The 16227-nt window shown below is 46.5% G+C and overlaps 1 protein-coding gene and 1 long non-coding RNA gene across 6 annotated transcripts in view; one reads left to right on the plus strand and one right to left on the minus strand.

Moving 5' to 3' along the window:
• The window catches only part of Vldlr (very low density lipoprotein receptor), a 33845-nt gene extending 30671 nt beyond the window's left edge, over positions 1-3174 (minus strand). Inside the window, exons 1-2 of one of the 4 annotated variants that reach the window (XM_052713491.1) lie at positions 3156-3174; positions 2405-2559 (exon numbers count right to left, since the gene is read on the minus strand). In XM_052713491.1, coding sequence (XP_052569451.1) covers positions 2405-2486 — 82 coding nt within the window. In that variant the 5' untranslated portion in view covers positions 2487-2559; positions 3156-3174. Of the gene's footprint in view, positions 1-2404; positions 3091-3155 lie in introns of those variants that run through there. The other 3 variants (XM_052713494.1, XM_052713495.1, XM_052713493.1) reach the window with 3 other exon arrangements.
• LOC128094895 (uncharacterized) overlaps positions 2469-16227 on the plus strand; it is a 45922-nt gene continuing 32163 nt past the window's right edge. The window contains exons 1-2 of one of the 2 annotated variants that reach the window (XR_008213103.1): positions 2469-2579; positions 15622-15705. This is a non-coding gene — a long non-coding RNA (uncharacterized LOC128094895). Of the gene's footprint in view, positions 2580-9763; positions 15370-15621; positions 15706-16227 lie in introns of those variants that run through there. The other variant, XR_008213104.1, reaches the window with a different exon arrangement.

Genomic DNA, 16227 nt, shown 5'->3' on the forward strand with positions numbered 1-16227 from the left:
AAGATCTCTCGCAGAACTCTGGCTTTGAAGACTACACAGCATCTCACATCTTAATCTATACCTAGGCTGGAGGAAAGAGTCCCAGAGACCCCACGTATTTTGCCATCAGCCCTTGTAACACCTCTTGTTAGCCTCACTTAAATTCCTTACAGGAAATTGGTGCACACCTGCCTGCTCTGTATCGGGTAGTTTGGAGCAGCCTCTGAGTGTGCATGTGTACTGGGGGACAAGGGGAAGGGCTAGACAGAAAGATTGAGCATAGAAGACCAGGGCCAGAAAATCAGTCCACATGTCTTGGTACTTTGAACTTAAGACACGGACGGAATGGGTTGGCTTAGGGTCAATACCTGCTTCAACCAATTCCAGGTTTGGGCAGTTCAGAAAGAATGGCTTCCCCCACTCTGATGATTTAGGTTTATGCCAGGTTCTCTCTTCCACTTTTTCCAGCACCATCATATTCCACTTGCAGTAAAAGAGGGGCAAAGGATATCCTCACTTTATGGATCCCAACTGAACAGCTTCTGACTTTGGACTAGCTCAGTGCAGCAGCCTGGGTGCTTTCTTAGCACCCCATTAAAAAACAGCACCTAATGGAAAGTTAGCACGTTAAAAAATTCCCAGAATACAAAAGGACCTGCAGCTAGGACTCTTTTCTCCCACCTCCCTGGATCACAGTCAATAATGGATTTCATACACATTCGTGTTTTGAACTATTACAAAATATATAACGCAAGTCAAGTCACTCTGAGGGATGGTTTAATAAGTTAGCATTACTCATCCATTAATGATTAATGTCAGCGTCTGAGAATTTCTGTGAAGCAGGGCTTCTCTGGGCTCGTAGGCTTGCCACACACAGTATTCTAGCGTCACTACACATGGACTTTTCAGAGTGCAGCAGGAGAAAGCACCAGAAGGCACAGTCCCTCTGAGCCTGGCTGATCTTAAAGGTAACCCAGCTGGGGCAGCTCAATTAAGTCCGCGAAAACACGTGACCAACCTAAACGCAATCCAGTTACCAGCCAATCGCATGGGGCAGAAAAGCCCTGCCCAGCTTCTCACGCTCGGGACAGCGGAACCAAAGGCTCAGGGGCGCTGGGAGACTTCAACGCCCCAGCATAGGTCGACAGACTGCTTGACCACACACTTGAAAGTTCGCTCTCACTCCAGGACACACGTGATCGCACGCAGGCGGGCCTTCTAAGCTACCCGGCGACAGGAGATGGGCATTGTGGACTCTTAAGAGCTGGGACAGCATTCTGCCCTAATTACCGAGGGCTGGTTGGCAAGCAAGCTCTTTGGTGTCACCTCTTAAGACCTCTAAGACCTCTTCAGTGGCCTGCCAAGGATCAAACCGGACCTTGTTAGGGAGGCGTCTTATCGCCTGCTCTGGAAAGTTGTGTGACCCAAGATGGGGGACTGAAAACACACAGGGATCCCAAGCCAGTGCGCTGACCCTAGGGGGCTCACGACAGTAACCCCCGCCCTCCCCAAGCTACAGTCACACCCCAGTTCTAGCACTACACCTTCGATCTATTGTGTGAAATAAAGGGCTAGTTGCAGTCACTACATTGGGACTCAGTTTCTTTGGGGGGAAGTGTCACCCAGAACGAGGCTCAGCAAAGTAACCTGATAAGTCTGGGTCCCACTCCCCTCCCCCGTTCAGTTATCTCAGAGACGTGGAGGTGTACGAACGCTGCAGTAGCGGCGGAATCCCGGGGGGAGGGAGACAAGCACTCGGAGGACAGTCCGGTTGAAAGCCACACTTGGGGCCGGAGAGACGGCCGGGCGCCTGGGGAGTCGCAGTCCCGGTGCGCAGGCTGCGCACTTGTCATGGCTCGGCCTCCAGGCTGCCGCCCACCGAACGTGCGCCTGCTCACGGCTGCGCGAGGACTCCCTGTCCGACCGGCACCTGGCGCCCGGTGTCCTCGGAGACGCCCACCTTCACCCAGGGTGCGCTCTCAAGCCTGCTCAAGTCTGAGGGGTGCACCCGGGCTTCCAGGCCCGGTGCTCTGCCACGGTCCTAACAGCCCGCCTGGCAGAGGAGGCAGAACCATTGTTCAGTTCAGCTCCAAAGCCCACATCCCCAAGCCCTTGTCAAGAGGGATGAAAACCATATAAAACAGAGGTTCTGGGAAGAAAGGGGACACAGGGGAATGACAACAAGTTCAAGGAACGCTTTAGGACACCCTAAACCCCACCGTCCCCCGGGCCCAGCTCCCAGTAGCCTCGGCTCTGACAGCTCAGAGGCGCCACCCGGGCGGGGAGGGGAGGCAGGAGAGGAGCGCGGAGAGGCGCCTCCTAGGAGGGGGTGGGCAAGAGGAGCCCCAAGGCCCCCCAAAACGCAGCGATCGCGGGCGCCCCGGCTTGTTACGGGCCGAGTGCGGAGGGGCGCGTCCCCACTCACCGCTTGCATTGGCGCCGCTGTCCCGGGGCGCCCAGCACAACGCGAGCAGCAGCCACAGCGCCCAGCGCGCGGACGTGCCCATGCTGCCCGCCCGGATGGTGCCGCCGCCGCCGCCGTCGTTGTCGCCGTTCGCTCCGCACAACAAGTTACCAGCCCTTCGGAGAGGAGGAAGGAGGTGGGGGCGGGGAGGGAGGAGGCGAGGAGGAGGGGGGAAGGAGTGAGGAGCCGGGAGCACGGAGAGCGCGGAAGGAGCGGGCACCCCTTCCCTGCAACTTGCACGCTCTACTCCCCGCCAGCCAGCCACCCACCCAGCCACCCACCCGGTCACCTCCCCCGCCGAGGCCGCGGTGTGCGCGCGGACCCTGCGGGCGGAAAATAATGCAGGCGTTGCAGAGGGAGGGGAGGGAGAGGGGAGGGGACGGCGCGGGAGGAGGGGGCGGGGAGCCGGTTCGCCAGGGACAGCCGAGGCGAACGGTCGGGGGCACCCACTCGGGTGGCGGCAAGAGCGCGGTCGAGCCGCGCGGGGACCCCAGCGGGGGAGCTCAGCCCAGCAGCTCCTGCACGCGCCGCTCTCCCGCGTGCGGTGCGGAGGGTGCGGGGGCAAGTGGCAGCGTGCGTGCGTGAGTGGCAGTGGTTGAGGCTGTTGCAGCCGCCATCCGGACGGCTCCAGGGGCCCGGCTGCTTCGCGCGTCGGCCCGGGGCTCACGGGGGACCCGGGGCGGCCGCTGGTTGGCTCGCGCACCGTCCTCACCTCCAATCCCGGGTGCCTGTCCTAATTTCCTGATCCAGGGAACCTGCGGCCGCAGCAGCTGTGCGCTCCCTAGCTCCCTACAGTCGCTACTGTACCCTCCTGGCGCCGGGGCCGAGGGCGCTGATGCAACTATTGCTGCTGTTGCCACCACCTCCGGGACGATGGGGCTGACAGTTGAGGGGTCTGGGGGCGGCAAGGAACTCTCTACCTTCCTCTCCTGAGCCCCTAGGAAGGGCTGGAATTGTGAGGTCGGTAGGTCGGTAGCATCTTCCTGGGGACTCTTCTTTCCAACCTGAAAGTGATGAAGAGGGGTGCGAATGCTCCGCTGCTCTGCTGTGGGGTTCGGGGTCCCGTCTCAATGGCAAACTGAGATGCCATTTTGTTAAAAATTAAGTGTCTCTTTAAGTATGAGTGTGTGTGTGAGTGTGTGTGTGTGTGTGTGTGTGTGTGTGTGTGTGTGTGTGTGTGTGAGAGAGAGAGAGAGAGAGAGAGAGAGAGAGAGAGAGAGAGAGAGAGAGAGAGAGAGAGAGAACAAGAGAGCTCCGTGGTTGTGGCTTTTCCTCTGTAATAGAACAAGACTAAAATAACCGAGTCTGAGATGGGGAGGAGGGAAATTGCCAGCCCAGCTCTGCATTCTCTCATCAACGATTATAGTTAATTGCTAATTGCACAAAATGATAGTTTGAGGGCCTGTAATTAAAAGCTTAACCTTTTTTGGTTGGGGGAAGGGGACCCGGGTAGATTTATTCTTGGTACACTTTGTAACATTTAATTATAAGCCTCGTGGAGGGAAAGAAGGAAGCAAAGTCAACCCGCCCTAGAAAGGATGGGGTTTTTGCCAGACAGGACCTGAGTCTAAGACTTGCTCTTCCCGCCCTTCAGTTTTCTTGAACACATCCCCCTGGCTGAGATGCCTTCTCTGCTCTGGCCTAAGCAGCGCACAGGGGTACACTGAGCTATCTCACCTGTTAATATAGTGTGCGGGCTCTTCTTTTTGTAAGTTGCTGGAACTTGAGTGAAGCAAAGTTGACAGATTTCAGATTACACCTCCTAGCTAGCTCTCTTCCGGATTTATAATCTCCTCGCCTTCGTTCTCCCAAGCAATTGTCAGTGGCAGTCTTCCTTCTAGGAGGGATGCATGTTTGAGAATTTCCTGGGCCCAGGAGACATTTTGGTCCCTATAATTTATCCTCACTGTGACTGATAAGGCCACATACAGATGGGGTCGTTCTAAGCAGCTCAATGTGAATGCTGTTTTGTGTAATTGGTGGGTAGGAGATAGGTAAAAAGTGCACCAGCCACACACATGTTGCATGGGAAACAGAATTCATGCCGTTCACAGTGCAGGTGCTCACAGCTACTATTTACCTCACAGACCAAGTGGAGAGGGATGGCCTCACTAAAGGCCCTCAGAATCTTCAGCATCCCTAGGACTTGAAAAGCTCATGGTCACTTTACAGCCGGTGAAATGGGTGGGAACACAGGTGAAGTCGACATTAAAAAGCTCAATATTAATGAGTCGTGTCACATGCTTGTTTTTAATGTTTTCCTTGAGAGAGAAATGTACACTACAAGGGAAACACTGATATGGTACAGTAAGACTTATCTTCAACTAACATGTATTAAGCTTTCTAGCATAAATAAACTGTTGGTAAGTTTAGTTATGGCTCAGTACTCAATCCCGTAGCTTTTTGTTCGGTCATTTTTACTCTGCCTCCGATTGGCTGTGCAACTTCAAACAACAGAACCCCAACCACTCACTCCTTTTTCTCTGCCTGCCTTCTGACCTGTTCTGAAAACAACAACAACCCGCATGATAATCAACATTTTCTGTGACCTCAGGAACCAGCTCTCTGTGGCATCCATTATTATCAGACAGAAGTTACAAGGAGGCATGCATGTGATTCAGAGAGACAGTAACCAATAACTAAAAGAATAAATTGATCATGAGTAGACAGTGTGGGCAAATTAACAGAGATTCAGGAGCCTTTGGGTAACTGTGTCAGTAGTCATATTTACTCCCAGTGTCCACCACATGCGTTAGTTGTCCAAATAACACACATTGAGCAGTGCTGGGAGGGTGATGACAGACAAGGCAACCGCCATAGATGCATGCTTATCTGAAGAGGCCATGGGAGCTAATCAGGTAAGACAGACATGTTGAAAATCCCAGCATGTTACATACAGCATCGTAATCTAGAGTTTGGGATGCTGTAAAATACAGAGATGAGGCAGCTATTGCTCAGTGGTGGATTGCCTGCCTAGCACGCACAAAGTTGTACATTCCATCTGAAGCATCGCAAGAATGAATGAATGAGTGAGTGAATGTATGAATGGGATTATAGGAAAAAACTAGCTGAGTTGGTTGCAGGATGAGGCTATAAGAAAAGGCTTCCTCAGGTGCTTGCCCTTGAGGTGACATATTCAGCATTTTCACCCAGTAAGTCACATCCTGCCTCCACCTTTTTATTGTTGGTTGGGTTAAGAGACTAACTTTGACTAAATTAATGGACAGAAGTTACGGGGCATCACTTCCAGACTGGCCCATTTAGTTGCCTGTGTGAGGTTCTTTCTTTCTGTCTTCCTGGCAACAGGAGGCATTCCAGAGGTGGCTGTGCCATTTGCCCAGGTTTCTGATCAACTGCATGAGTATCACATCTTTGACGACGTCTATGAATGAGAAGGATTTTCAATACATTTTAAAGCCTTGGAGATATAGACTCACATATCATAGGCCATGTTACTCACAAAGCTTAAACTATTTCTCATTTGTCCTGTTAGAGAAAAGGCTTGCTAACCACTGGCATTGAGTGAGGAAACAATCTATGTTGACTTAACTTATGGAGAGTTTGTACACAATGTAACCTGGAATTAACTTGACAGCCACACTGGAGAGGTAAGGAAGGGCTTAGAGAGCCGAGGAAACCAAGGCACAAGAGCAGTAAAAGGTAGCGGACAGAATTCAGAATGGCTTAAGGTTGGGGCCCCAGGGCCTAGTAGTGGGAAGCAGGGCTGAAGAAAGAGGCAGGGGCTGGTTTAGCAGGGCGTGGTGAGTCACCTCAGGCTTTGGAGTTTACTATGAAGCCCAAGGAGGCCTTGAGGTAGATGTGATCAGGGGCTTGGCATCCAGTTTCTTTTCGAAAGATGATTCTACAGTGGTGTGAGATGGGGCAGAATAACATCAGCGGAGGGAAACCTCGAGATGCTGGGTGATGGAGTGTACTAAAGAACAGGAGGAAGAACGGTTATTCTCAGGCAGACTCCCAGGCCTCTTCCTCAGACATCCTGCTTTAATCGCACCTCAAAAATCTGTATGCGTAATCCTATTCCTGTGATTTGGGAGGCAGAGATGATCATATTTCAATGTATACATCTATAAAATTCTCCCAAAATCAATTCTTTAAAATATAAAAATGTATGAAAGAAGCTGTTTTTAGAGAATGACTCCAATGTGGTTTTATTTGAGAAGCAGTTTTTTTTCTGTGAAAATTATGTAAATTTATTCGTCCAGTTTCTCTGAGGCTTCCATCAGGGCAGGGCCCACAGAAAACACCAAAGTCCATGCTCTTCTGGCATCTTCCTCTCTTCAAAGCCCTTAGATGAACACATACAGGTCTCAGAAATCATCTTCCAAACAGTTGGCTAATTTGTACTGCTGATTGCTGAGGTCTCAGCAAGTCAGAAAAGAGCTGACCCTCTCTGATGTATTGAGATGCTTACATCCAGGCCTCCCTTCTGTCCCCTTTTAATTGTGTGAGAGGCTAGTGAAACCCACAGGATTCCCCTTCTCTGTAGGCTGCATGGGCAGGGCCTGATGGTTTAAACTAATGTGTTTCATATTTTTATGTGACTTCTATCAGAGTCACTTGAAAGGCCAGTCTCAATAGGGTGCCTGGCTCCACCCTCAGAGTTCGTGATTGAACGGGTTTGGAGATTGAAGATTTGGAGTTTTGAACGTGTTTCCCAGGAATACTGATGCTGTTAGTCAAGGAATGTGATTTGAGAATCACTTCTGAACCCACCTGTGGAACTTCCTCCTCCAAGTACACAATTGGTTCAGGGCCTCAACCAGTTAGCCTGTGGCATTCCCCAGGTGCATCATTTAAGGCTGAAACCTTAACTACATTCCCCAAGCTGCTTGAGTTGTGGAGAGGCTCAAGAACTTAGCTCCAGGCTTTCTCTTAGTTAGAAAGATGTTTACTTCTAACTAATGGGCTAGATGGGCTCAGGTCAGAACTACTCTTGCCGTTGTGACAATATGAAGGAAGAGATTTGGAGATGAACTGAAATGTCTACAGTCTCATCGTGATAGTTCCATTTTTGAACTTTTATGAGATTTGTATGTGGGCAGAAATGATATATCTAATGTTTTCTTAGTTGGTTATGTGTGTAGTTTATGTGATATCACAGCTGGTACTCTTTGAAGAACAAATGTGCTTCCTCCCAAGCTGGAACTTTGGGATGGTGCTGTCCAAATATCTTTATTGTTTTAGAAGTGTATTTACTGGAGTACAAATACTGAACACAAGCAGCTTATCTTGAAAGGGATGAAAGGAGAGGTTCAGATTTTGAAACTGCTTCAATTTACAAACAGCAGGTAGTTTGGAATTATTGGAAAATAGGTTAACTTAAGGCAAAAGGAGATATCAGAGAAATTAGATGGATTGGGGAAGATATTGTTGTCTTCTCTGAGTGTTTATTCAAAGCTTCTAGTACACCATTAAAGATTTATGATCAAGAGTTGATGAGAGCTAATATGCATATTTAAAAGTGTGATCAGCACCTACTAGGTACCTGAAAGTCTTTGCCACTGAATGAATAGGGAGAGGCAGTGTAAGTCAGTGGTTATGAGAGTGGAGGATAGAGGCAGGCTTTTGGGGGTTCAAAGCCTGACTCTGATGCTTACTAGTTGTAAGAACTTAGCCCAATTATTTAAACTCTCTTTTTGTATCAGTTTTTTTCCCCAACTGGGAAGTGGGTTAGGAAGTATACCCACTTCTTACAATGATCAATTGCATTCAAACAAGTACTCTTAACAGTGACCAGCAAACAACATTATCAATAAGAAGTTCCAGTGGGCAATAATAGTGATGTTTGTTGCTGTGATGGTGTGAAAAGGGCGGCAAAGGGAAGTCAGACCTTGCAAAAAGGTAAGGCAGTGGGTTTTGTCTACACTGCACATTAGCCCTTTGGGTTGGTTTATGAGAATGTCGGCACTGGTGCTCTTCTTAAGAATAGCAGTAACTGTAAGTGGGATTTGCCCATTGACAGCTTCAGGCTTCCCTGCTAAGTCTGCTGTGTGTTCTAATTCTGAATCACTCCTGTCTAGTCCAAAGCTCTGGCCTGGAGTGTTGTAGAGGACATCTTGGGATAAAGTTTGAAGGTGACACCATCCAGAGAGAGGATGAGGGTCTTTCAAAAGCAAATCTTCCACCAGTGTTGCCGAACAGCCCTCCAGTCCTTGCTCTGGGCATCCTGCTCTTGGCCTGGCATCTCACACTCAGCTAAATTTGTCAGCTGTAAAGGAGCCAAAGACCACAGGAGGTCAAAAGCTGGGCACAGCCAGGCTGTGAGAAACCCAGCTGGCGTCCACCTATCAGGTGATGGATTACATATCACCAGCCGCATGCCTTTCTGAATCAATCTAACAACAAGGACTTGTTGAGCTCCTTCTGTGGGACCAGCAGCGTGCCAGGTGACTGGAGGCAGCAACCAGATAGCCATGTGGCTGCTGTAGGGGAGCAAAGTTGCTATTGTTCTGTTTGCTCTTTCTATGGGAGCCAACTCAGGCTTGTTAAGTGGTAACTGACAGTCCTTTCTTCTAAGGAAGTTTCTCTTGGATTTGCTGCCAATAGGAAGTGTATTATTTTGCAGAGCACTATAGCATTCATTTATCGAGTGCCCACTCAATTATGAGGCATGACAGAGTTTGCCATCTGAGAAAGGAAAGACCACTTAAGGATTCTTAGAGTCAGAAGTCTGGAACAAATAGACAGATGGATCAAAGAGCTGGGGGTGGATTTCATTACAACTAGGGAAGCTCTTTTAGCAAGAGCTGGATCTTCCATTGGAGGTTTATAAGATCTTTTAAATGAGTTTCTATAGAAAATAAATTATGATTCAGAGCATAAAGGAATAATGAATTCAGCAGACATCATAACAATGTGGTTATTTTACTAAATCATATAGAGAACCTAGGTGTGGTGGCTCACCCTTATAATGCCAGCCCTTGGGAGGCAGAAGCAGGTTCATGAGTTCTAGGCAAGCCTGGGCTACATAGCAATTTCAGGTTTAGTCTCTTGCTTCTTACACTTACTTTTCATACTTTCAACCATATTGTCCTAACATCATCAGAATATTCCCTTGCAATCAAAACATGCTCCTTTGCTATCTCTTTAAGAAATATGTACCCTGAGGGCAGAACTTAGGGTTAAAATACATTTTTGTGAAATATCGAATGAAAGTATTGGGAGATATCACTTCAATCAGGTTCTTTTGGTGAATTCCAGAACAGCCCCTTTCAAAGAGTGGCTATGAGGGGGGGTAGACTATTGCTTGGTTTTTTTTGTTTTTCTCCCCGCCCCCCCCCCGCCCCCCCCCCCCCCCTGCCAAGACCTGCAAACAAACAAACAAAAAGCATAAATAAGGAGATGGAGGGAAGGACAGAGCAGAGAGATGGGAGTAGAGAGAAGGGAGGAAGAGGAAAAGGAGGAGAGACTATTTGAAGCACTCAATAATCTAGGAGGTCATAGAGGATCTCTCTCTCTCTCTCTTTGTGTACTGACTCTATAGAGCTGGCTTCGAAAGAGGGACAAATTTTTTCTACATGCAGAACAGAAATATGATAGCTATGTCTTACATAGCGGGAGAAGAATGCCTTCAACTTGTGTGTTGTCTTTCTTCTGTGTGGGTTCAAAGTACTCCACAAACATGACATCATTACTCCCTGGAAGGACCTGTGGACCAACTCTCAGGAAAAGAATCCCCTTTCATTCAGGAGCTTGGGGAGCTCAAACACAGATTAGTGCCCATTTTGAGTTTATGCAAAATGTCTTCCAAGGATTCAATCTTAGCCCTTCTTATAGGCGAGCACTCATTATTACTCATGGGTGACTGGAAGAAGTCTAAGTGAGGTTTCTTGGTAAACTCATACTTTAAAAAGGCAAACTGTGATGTTTTATCACTTTTTGCTTATTTCTCCCCAATGATCAGTCTTAGTACTTCGAGTTATTTATCAGACATCTTTGTTTTGAACAAGGCAAAAATAAAGTGAGAACAAAATGAGATAGCAAGTAGCATAGCACCCAGCAGGATCCCCTGGGATCAAGTCTGGAGTTTCAGAGCACAACCCAAGGAGGAGAGAAAAGATACTATCTGGTGTCCTCTTGCCATCTCTCAGTAAAGCACAGTTGCTAAAACCCTGTTAACAACTTGAAGTGGACAGTGTAAGTGAGAGTTCTAGTTTTCAGTCACTATAACTTCTTTTTTTCCCTTGTGTTGCAAGAAAATGTCAGTCACATCTTAGTCAAGTTGCCTATGTTTTTCCTCTCTTGATTCCCATCCACCTCCAAACCCTTTTTTTCTCTTCTGCCTGCCTGTCTGAAAATACCTTAGGAGTTCTGGCCACGGAAGGAAGTTCCTAGGATATGAAGAAAAATGGAGCTGTTCCTTATGGATCTAATAACATTTCCTCAAGTCTAGTTGATTTCAGGAGACATTCATTGGAAAAATTATCGGAACTGTTGCAGCAAGGGTTATTTGGAAATTGACAGTGAAAACAGGAACTATTTATCAGGTCAAATTCTATTCCAGTTTCCTTTGCCTCTGACCTGAGCTGCCTGGCGTTTAGTTTTTACAAATGAGTCTGATAGTCTGTCTGTCAGACAGAGTTATTATTCCATTAGTGTCTTACTTTTCTTTCACTTTTTTCTTTTGTTATTTTTTAAATAAAATTCAATCTTAAATTACATTAATATTGTATTTAATGAACAAATCGTGATAGCCCACCTTTATGGGCTATAACATGATCTTTTAATATAAATGTTGCATGGTCAAATCAAGGTAATTGACCTCTCACTTCATTTGCCTATCACTTTTTATGGTAGGACATTTGAAATGTCTGATTCCAGTTGCGAAATATAAAATATATTATTTTGGTTTCTGCCCAATTGGCTGTGCAATGGATGGTAGAATGTTTTCCTTCCATCCGTACCCTTTGACCAACATCTTCCATTGGCCCCTAACTCCCCAAGGCTCTGGATAACCACCAGATTCTTTGTTTCTTAATTACCAAGGTGTCTTGGGTAGGAAACAGTACCACTCAGGTAAATCTCCCTCAGCTATAAATACTTGTCCTGTATTTAGACTTGACCCTGTGTATACTGAGCAGCTGGTTGGCAATGGTTTTCTTGTTGTTATCTGGATTTGGGGAAGACTCTGTTTTTCTCCCCAAATACTAACAATTAAAAGAAAAGAAAACCTCTGTGAGGCTACTGTGGGGGTACTGTATTTATTTGGACTGGATAAGAAAGTGGTGTTACCGGCCGTGTATTTAGAATTGCACTGTCAAGTTTATCTTCTCACCTGTTGTTGCTGTACACATTAATTATTCTTGCTGAGAAATGGTGATGCCTCTCCTTCCAAAGGCTTAGTAAATACTTTTGTATTGGCCCCTGGAGCCTCCTCCCACCCATCACGATGAGTTCCTGTGCCCTCTTCCCACACAGAATCTCATGATACAATCGCATATCTTCTCATACTTACCTTTGCTCTTGATGCCTAGTATCATGTGGGAAGGGTTTGTGACATTGTTGCCATTGCAGACATGTCCTCGTATTTGGTAAAGTTGGGATCACAAAGCAGCACTCTATTTTTAATCTTTTCTCTGACTGTGTTGATATTCCCCTAATATTCAGGGCCCTCCCTAGGAGGTTCCCAACATGTACTTTAAAGGTCCTTTAATGACAAATGAGGGTACTTACTGTGCTTTCTTTAGCCGCCTAATCCCTCCAAGGACCTAGACTCATACCCAGCATGTTGAAAGCATGTGTGGTTCCAGTTTCCCGGCACAACAGCAGCACAGTCTTGGACTCTGTACAGCCACGTCTATCTTTAACAAATGTTGTTTCCTGGAAAGAAATTAACGCTAACATTTCATTGTATGCTATAATTACTGAAAGGGATCCTGTGTGTGTTCATTGCTGGAGACCATGTGGATCAGGCACCAATCTTATGTTTATACTCTGATGGGTGAGATTGGAGGTTCCGTTTCTGTCCTATGCTTTCTTCCTGGAGACACCCCAGTAGAGGTGGCAAGCACTGATTTTCTCTGTTCCAGAAGCCACTGCCATTCTTTTTGAGATCTGCATTTGCCCTCAGAGCAGTTGTATCTGAACTAAGCCTGAGAAATGCTCGAGAGAGCCATCCTGCCTGAATGTGGAATGTTCTCCAAAGATTCTGAGATGGTCCTTGAGCAGAGTGCTTCGGTGTCCAGTGTCATCCGAAGGAGAAGGAAGCATGGCCTTGTCAGAGCAATAGGAATTTCTTTTGTGTGTATGTATGTGCACGTTTATATGCAGATGCCCATGTGTGTACATGTATGTGCAGGCCAGAAGTTGACACCAGATGACCGCCTCTGTAACTCCCCATCTTAATATTCTTTTAGGGGAGAAAGCGTTTACTTGGCCTTATAGTTCCAGAGGGGACACAGTCTATCCTGTTGAGGAAGACACAGCGGCAGGGGCAGGAAGCCAATCTGACTGTCAGGAAGCAGAAACCTCCGTGTTGTTTAGTTGTTTGTTTATTGATTTAAGTTCTAGATTGTTCTCCATGCTTTTAATTTACATTTTTAATTGCTTTGAGAATTTTGTATATAAGACCTGTATTTACATCACTTCTACCCTTCCCTCTCATCCCTCCAGTTCCTTCCATGTCTCCCCCAATTCTCTCAAGTTTATGGTCTCTTTTGTAATTATTATTGTTCTCTATCTATGTATCTATATCTATATACACCTACATGCTTGTATTTGAGACTAAGTCTCTCATGGAACTTGACATTCACTGGTTAGACCAGCTGGTCAGGGAGTAACAGGGGTCTGCCTCTGTCTCCTCGGCCCCACTAATACAGAGGCACATGACCATGAACAGTTTTTTATGAGAGTGCTGGTGTCCAAACTCTGGTGCTCATGCTTACAGAACAGGCACATTACCCATCGAGCCATCCCCCCTGCCCTGTAATGTGAATTTCTAGCGCTAATGGGACCTTTGCTCTCCTACCACAGTGAGAAAAATCCTGGTAATTGCGCTCTTGGAGAAAAGAAGCCCTTCCCAGCTTTGCAAGACCTTGAAGTTCTGGAATTAAGGACATAATAAGTCCATGGTGTTTAATGATTCATTATTGAAGTTTGTATCATCTACATACAAATTCACATCACTTGGACAAGGACCATTAATAATTGAGCTAGAAACAAGAGCTTGTGTGTCTTTGTGAGTTTGTGAGTGTGTATTATAAAAATTTGGAGCCCATATTGATTACAATATGTTTTCTGCATTCTAAGTATTAGTATCTGTTTGTCCAGAGGGTGAGTCTAGTTATTTGGAGGGAAAGAATAAATTGCCAAAGTGTTGTTTGTTGTAGAAGGGGCTTGTTTTCAGCACCTTGGTGTGGTATGACCTGAGCTGCCATCTGGACTCTAAAGCTGGGGTTTTTAATCCACGCTTTGTCATTTATGAGCTCCACACCCTTTCAAAAGGTCCTTAACTCCTTCTGGGCCTCACTTTAGTTTAACCGGGAGCGATGATTCCTGTCTCTACATCTGGTGAGGTTTTTTGCTGTGACTATGTGTTGATATTCTGATTTCTGAATCCTAGAAAAGGTTGTAAAATAAAAAGTAAGTAAATTTGCACAAGGAATCTAGCAGTTCTCCTTGGGAGAAAGGGACCAAGATCTCAATCCCCATTTGCAAAGGCAGGTCGCAGCAATCTTCATGGTGGAATCGTGATGTGGACCATAAGTCTACCTGAAGGTGTCTGTCCCAGAACCAGAGTCGTCTGTGCTTCCGGTGAGCAATGCTAGGGCTTGTCTTGTTACAAAACAACAGAAGAATCTGCCCGGAGCTCAGAGCTTGCCCTTGAGGCTTTGGAGGGATACAAACATGCAGATCACTGCAGCTTCATGGCCCAAGTCATTTAATAAAGAACTTTTTATAGTCTCAGACACATGCTAAGAACCTGCTCCATTTAATTGCTATTACTTATGTTAATGTAGTCATCTTTGGAAGCTTGCTGATGTATTTTACTGTTTGTTTGAACAGAGACTAAGATAGCCAAGGCTAGCCTTGAACTCCTGACCCTCCTGTTTCTACCTCCCAAGTACTGGGATGGCAACATGCACTACACCTTCGCTCAGGAAGCCTGTTCTTCTGAGGGAAGTCAATCAAAACAGAGGCTACACAGACTAACTCTGTCACAAGTTGTGGCTCCCTTCCAGCACAAAGGGGTGGAATATATATAAAGTACTGAAAAACAGTACTTTAGCGAAGAAAAAACAAGGTAACTCCAGATCATATTGTACGGAATGTTTGGAGCCTGAAAATAAACATACGTCTTATTCATCATGCTTAGTCATGTCCACTGTTGCAGCAATTGCTCTTGTTTGGGGGTGGCCTCTCCCTGCACATCTGAGACAGGCCTCAGTCCAGCGCCCCCAACCTCAGTCTCCTGAGAGCCAGGGTCACAGACGTGCCGCCACTCCTGACTTTAATAGGGTTCGCTCTTAATACTTCATCCTGAGTTCCAACAGAACCTCTGAGTCACTGCACCATGCAGTAACCTTTACGGCAGTGGTTCTTGGCCTTCCTAACACTGTGACCCTTTAATGCAGTTCTTCATGTTGTGGTGACCCCCCCAACCATAAAATTATTTTCTTTGCTACTTCATAACTGTAATTTTGCTAATGTTATGAACTGTAATGTAAATTCTGTGTTTTCTGAAGGTCTTAGGGCAACCCCTGTGAAAGGGTCCTTCAGTCCTCCCCAAAGGGGTCATGACATACAGGTTGAGAACCAATGCTTTACGGGATGGAAGCTGTCCACAAAGCCTTCATGGAGCTCTGGGTTGCTATTTAATGCTTGGTTCCCTCCAGCTCAGCAGACCTGGAATCTATCACTGTGCTGAGGAAGGCACTTAGAAGAGGAATTCTTATGACTCACCTAAGGTATTCTTTTCCGGAAAAAAAAAATGAATGAATAAAAATGTGTGCTTGTGCTGATACAAAATGAGTGACCAGACAGTCTTCTACACATCCATTCTCCTGGACAAAGCATAGAGGAAAACTCTTTGAGTATGCTCGGTGAAAGCATTTTGCCAGCTCAGAACTTAGAAAAGAGATCGGGCTTACCATGGAAAGTGGCCCAGGACTCTTGGAGAAAACTCTGCGGGTATGACAAGCATTCTTTTCTTTTATCAGTGTTCCCTGCTAAAGAAGATGCAGGCTGTGCCCTTTCTGAGGAATGAGGGGAAGTTCTGGTCACAGGAGGCCATCATTCCACAGGTACTTTTCCATTTTTCTTTCTCTTCGTAATTGCAACCACTTCTCTTAGGACAACTGCCCTGGTTTCATTCTGTCGCTCTGATAAACCACTGACCAAAAGCAGCTCAGAAAGGAAAGGGTTGACTTGGCTTACACTTCAGGTCGTAATCCATCCCTGAGGGAAGAAAGCAGGCCAGGAGCTCAAGACAGGAACCTGGAGATGAGAACCGTGAAAGAATGGTGCTTTCTGGATTGTTCTCCTGGCATTCTTACATAGGCTAAGTTCACCGTCCTAGGAATGGTGCTGCCCACAGTGGCCTGGGGCCTGCCACGTGAATCATCAATCTAGACAATTCCTCACCAACATGGCCGCAGGCCAATCTGATTGAGAAAGTTCTGCAGTTGAGGTCCTCTCTTCCTCAGTGACTCTAGGTTGTATAAAGTCAATAATAAAACCCAGCATGGACACTCAGCTTATTTCCTAAAGACTTTAAGGTGTTTTCTTATTTTTTTTTTGAAGAATACAATATAGCTGGGTGTGTT

Source organism: Peromyscus californicus, unplaced genomic scaffold, assembly GCF_007827085.1.
Source record: "Peromyscus californicus insignis strain IS unplaced genomic scaffold, ASM782708v3 Scaffold_4__1_contigs__length_199733344, whole genome shotgun sequence".
Taxonomy (NCBI): domain Eukaryota; kingdom Metazoa; phylum Chordata; class Mammalia; order Rodentia; family Cricetidae; genus Peromyscus; species Peromyscus californicus.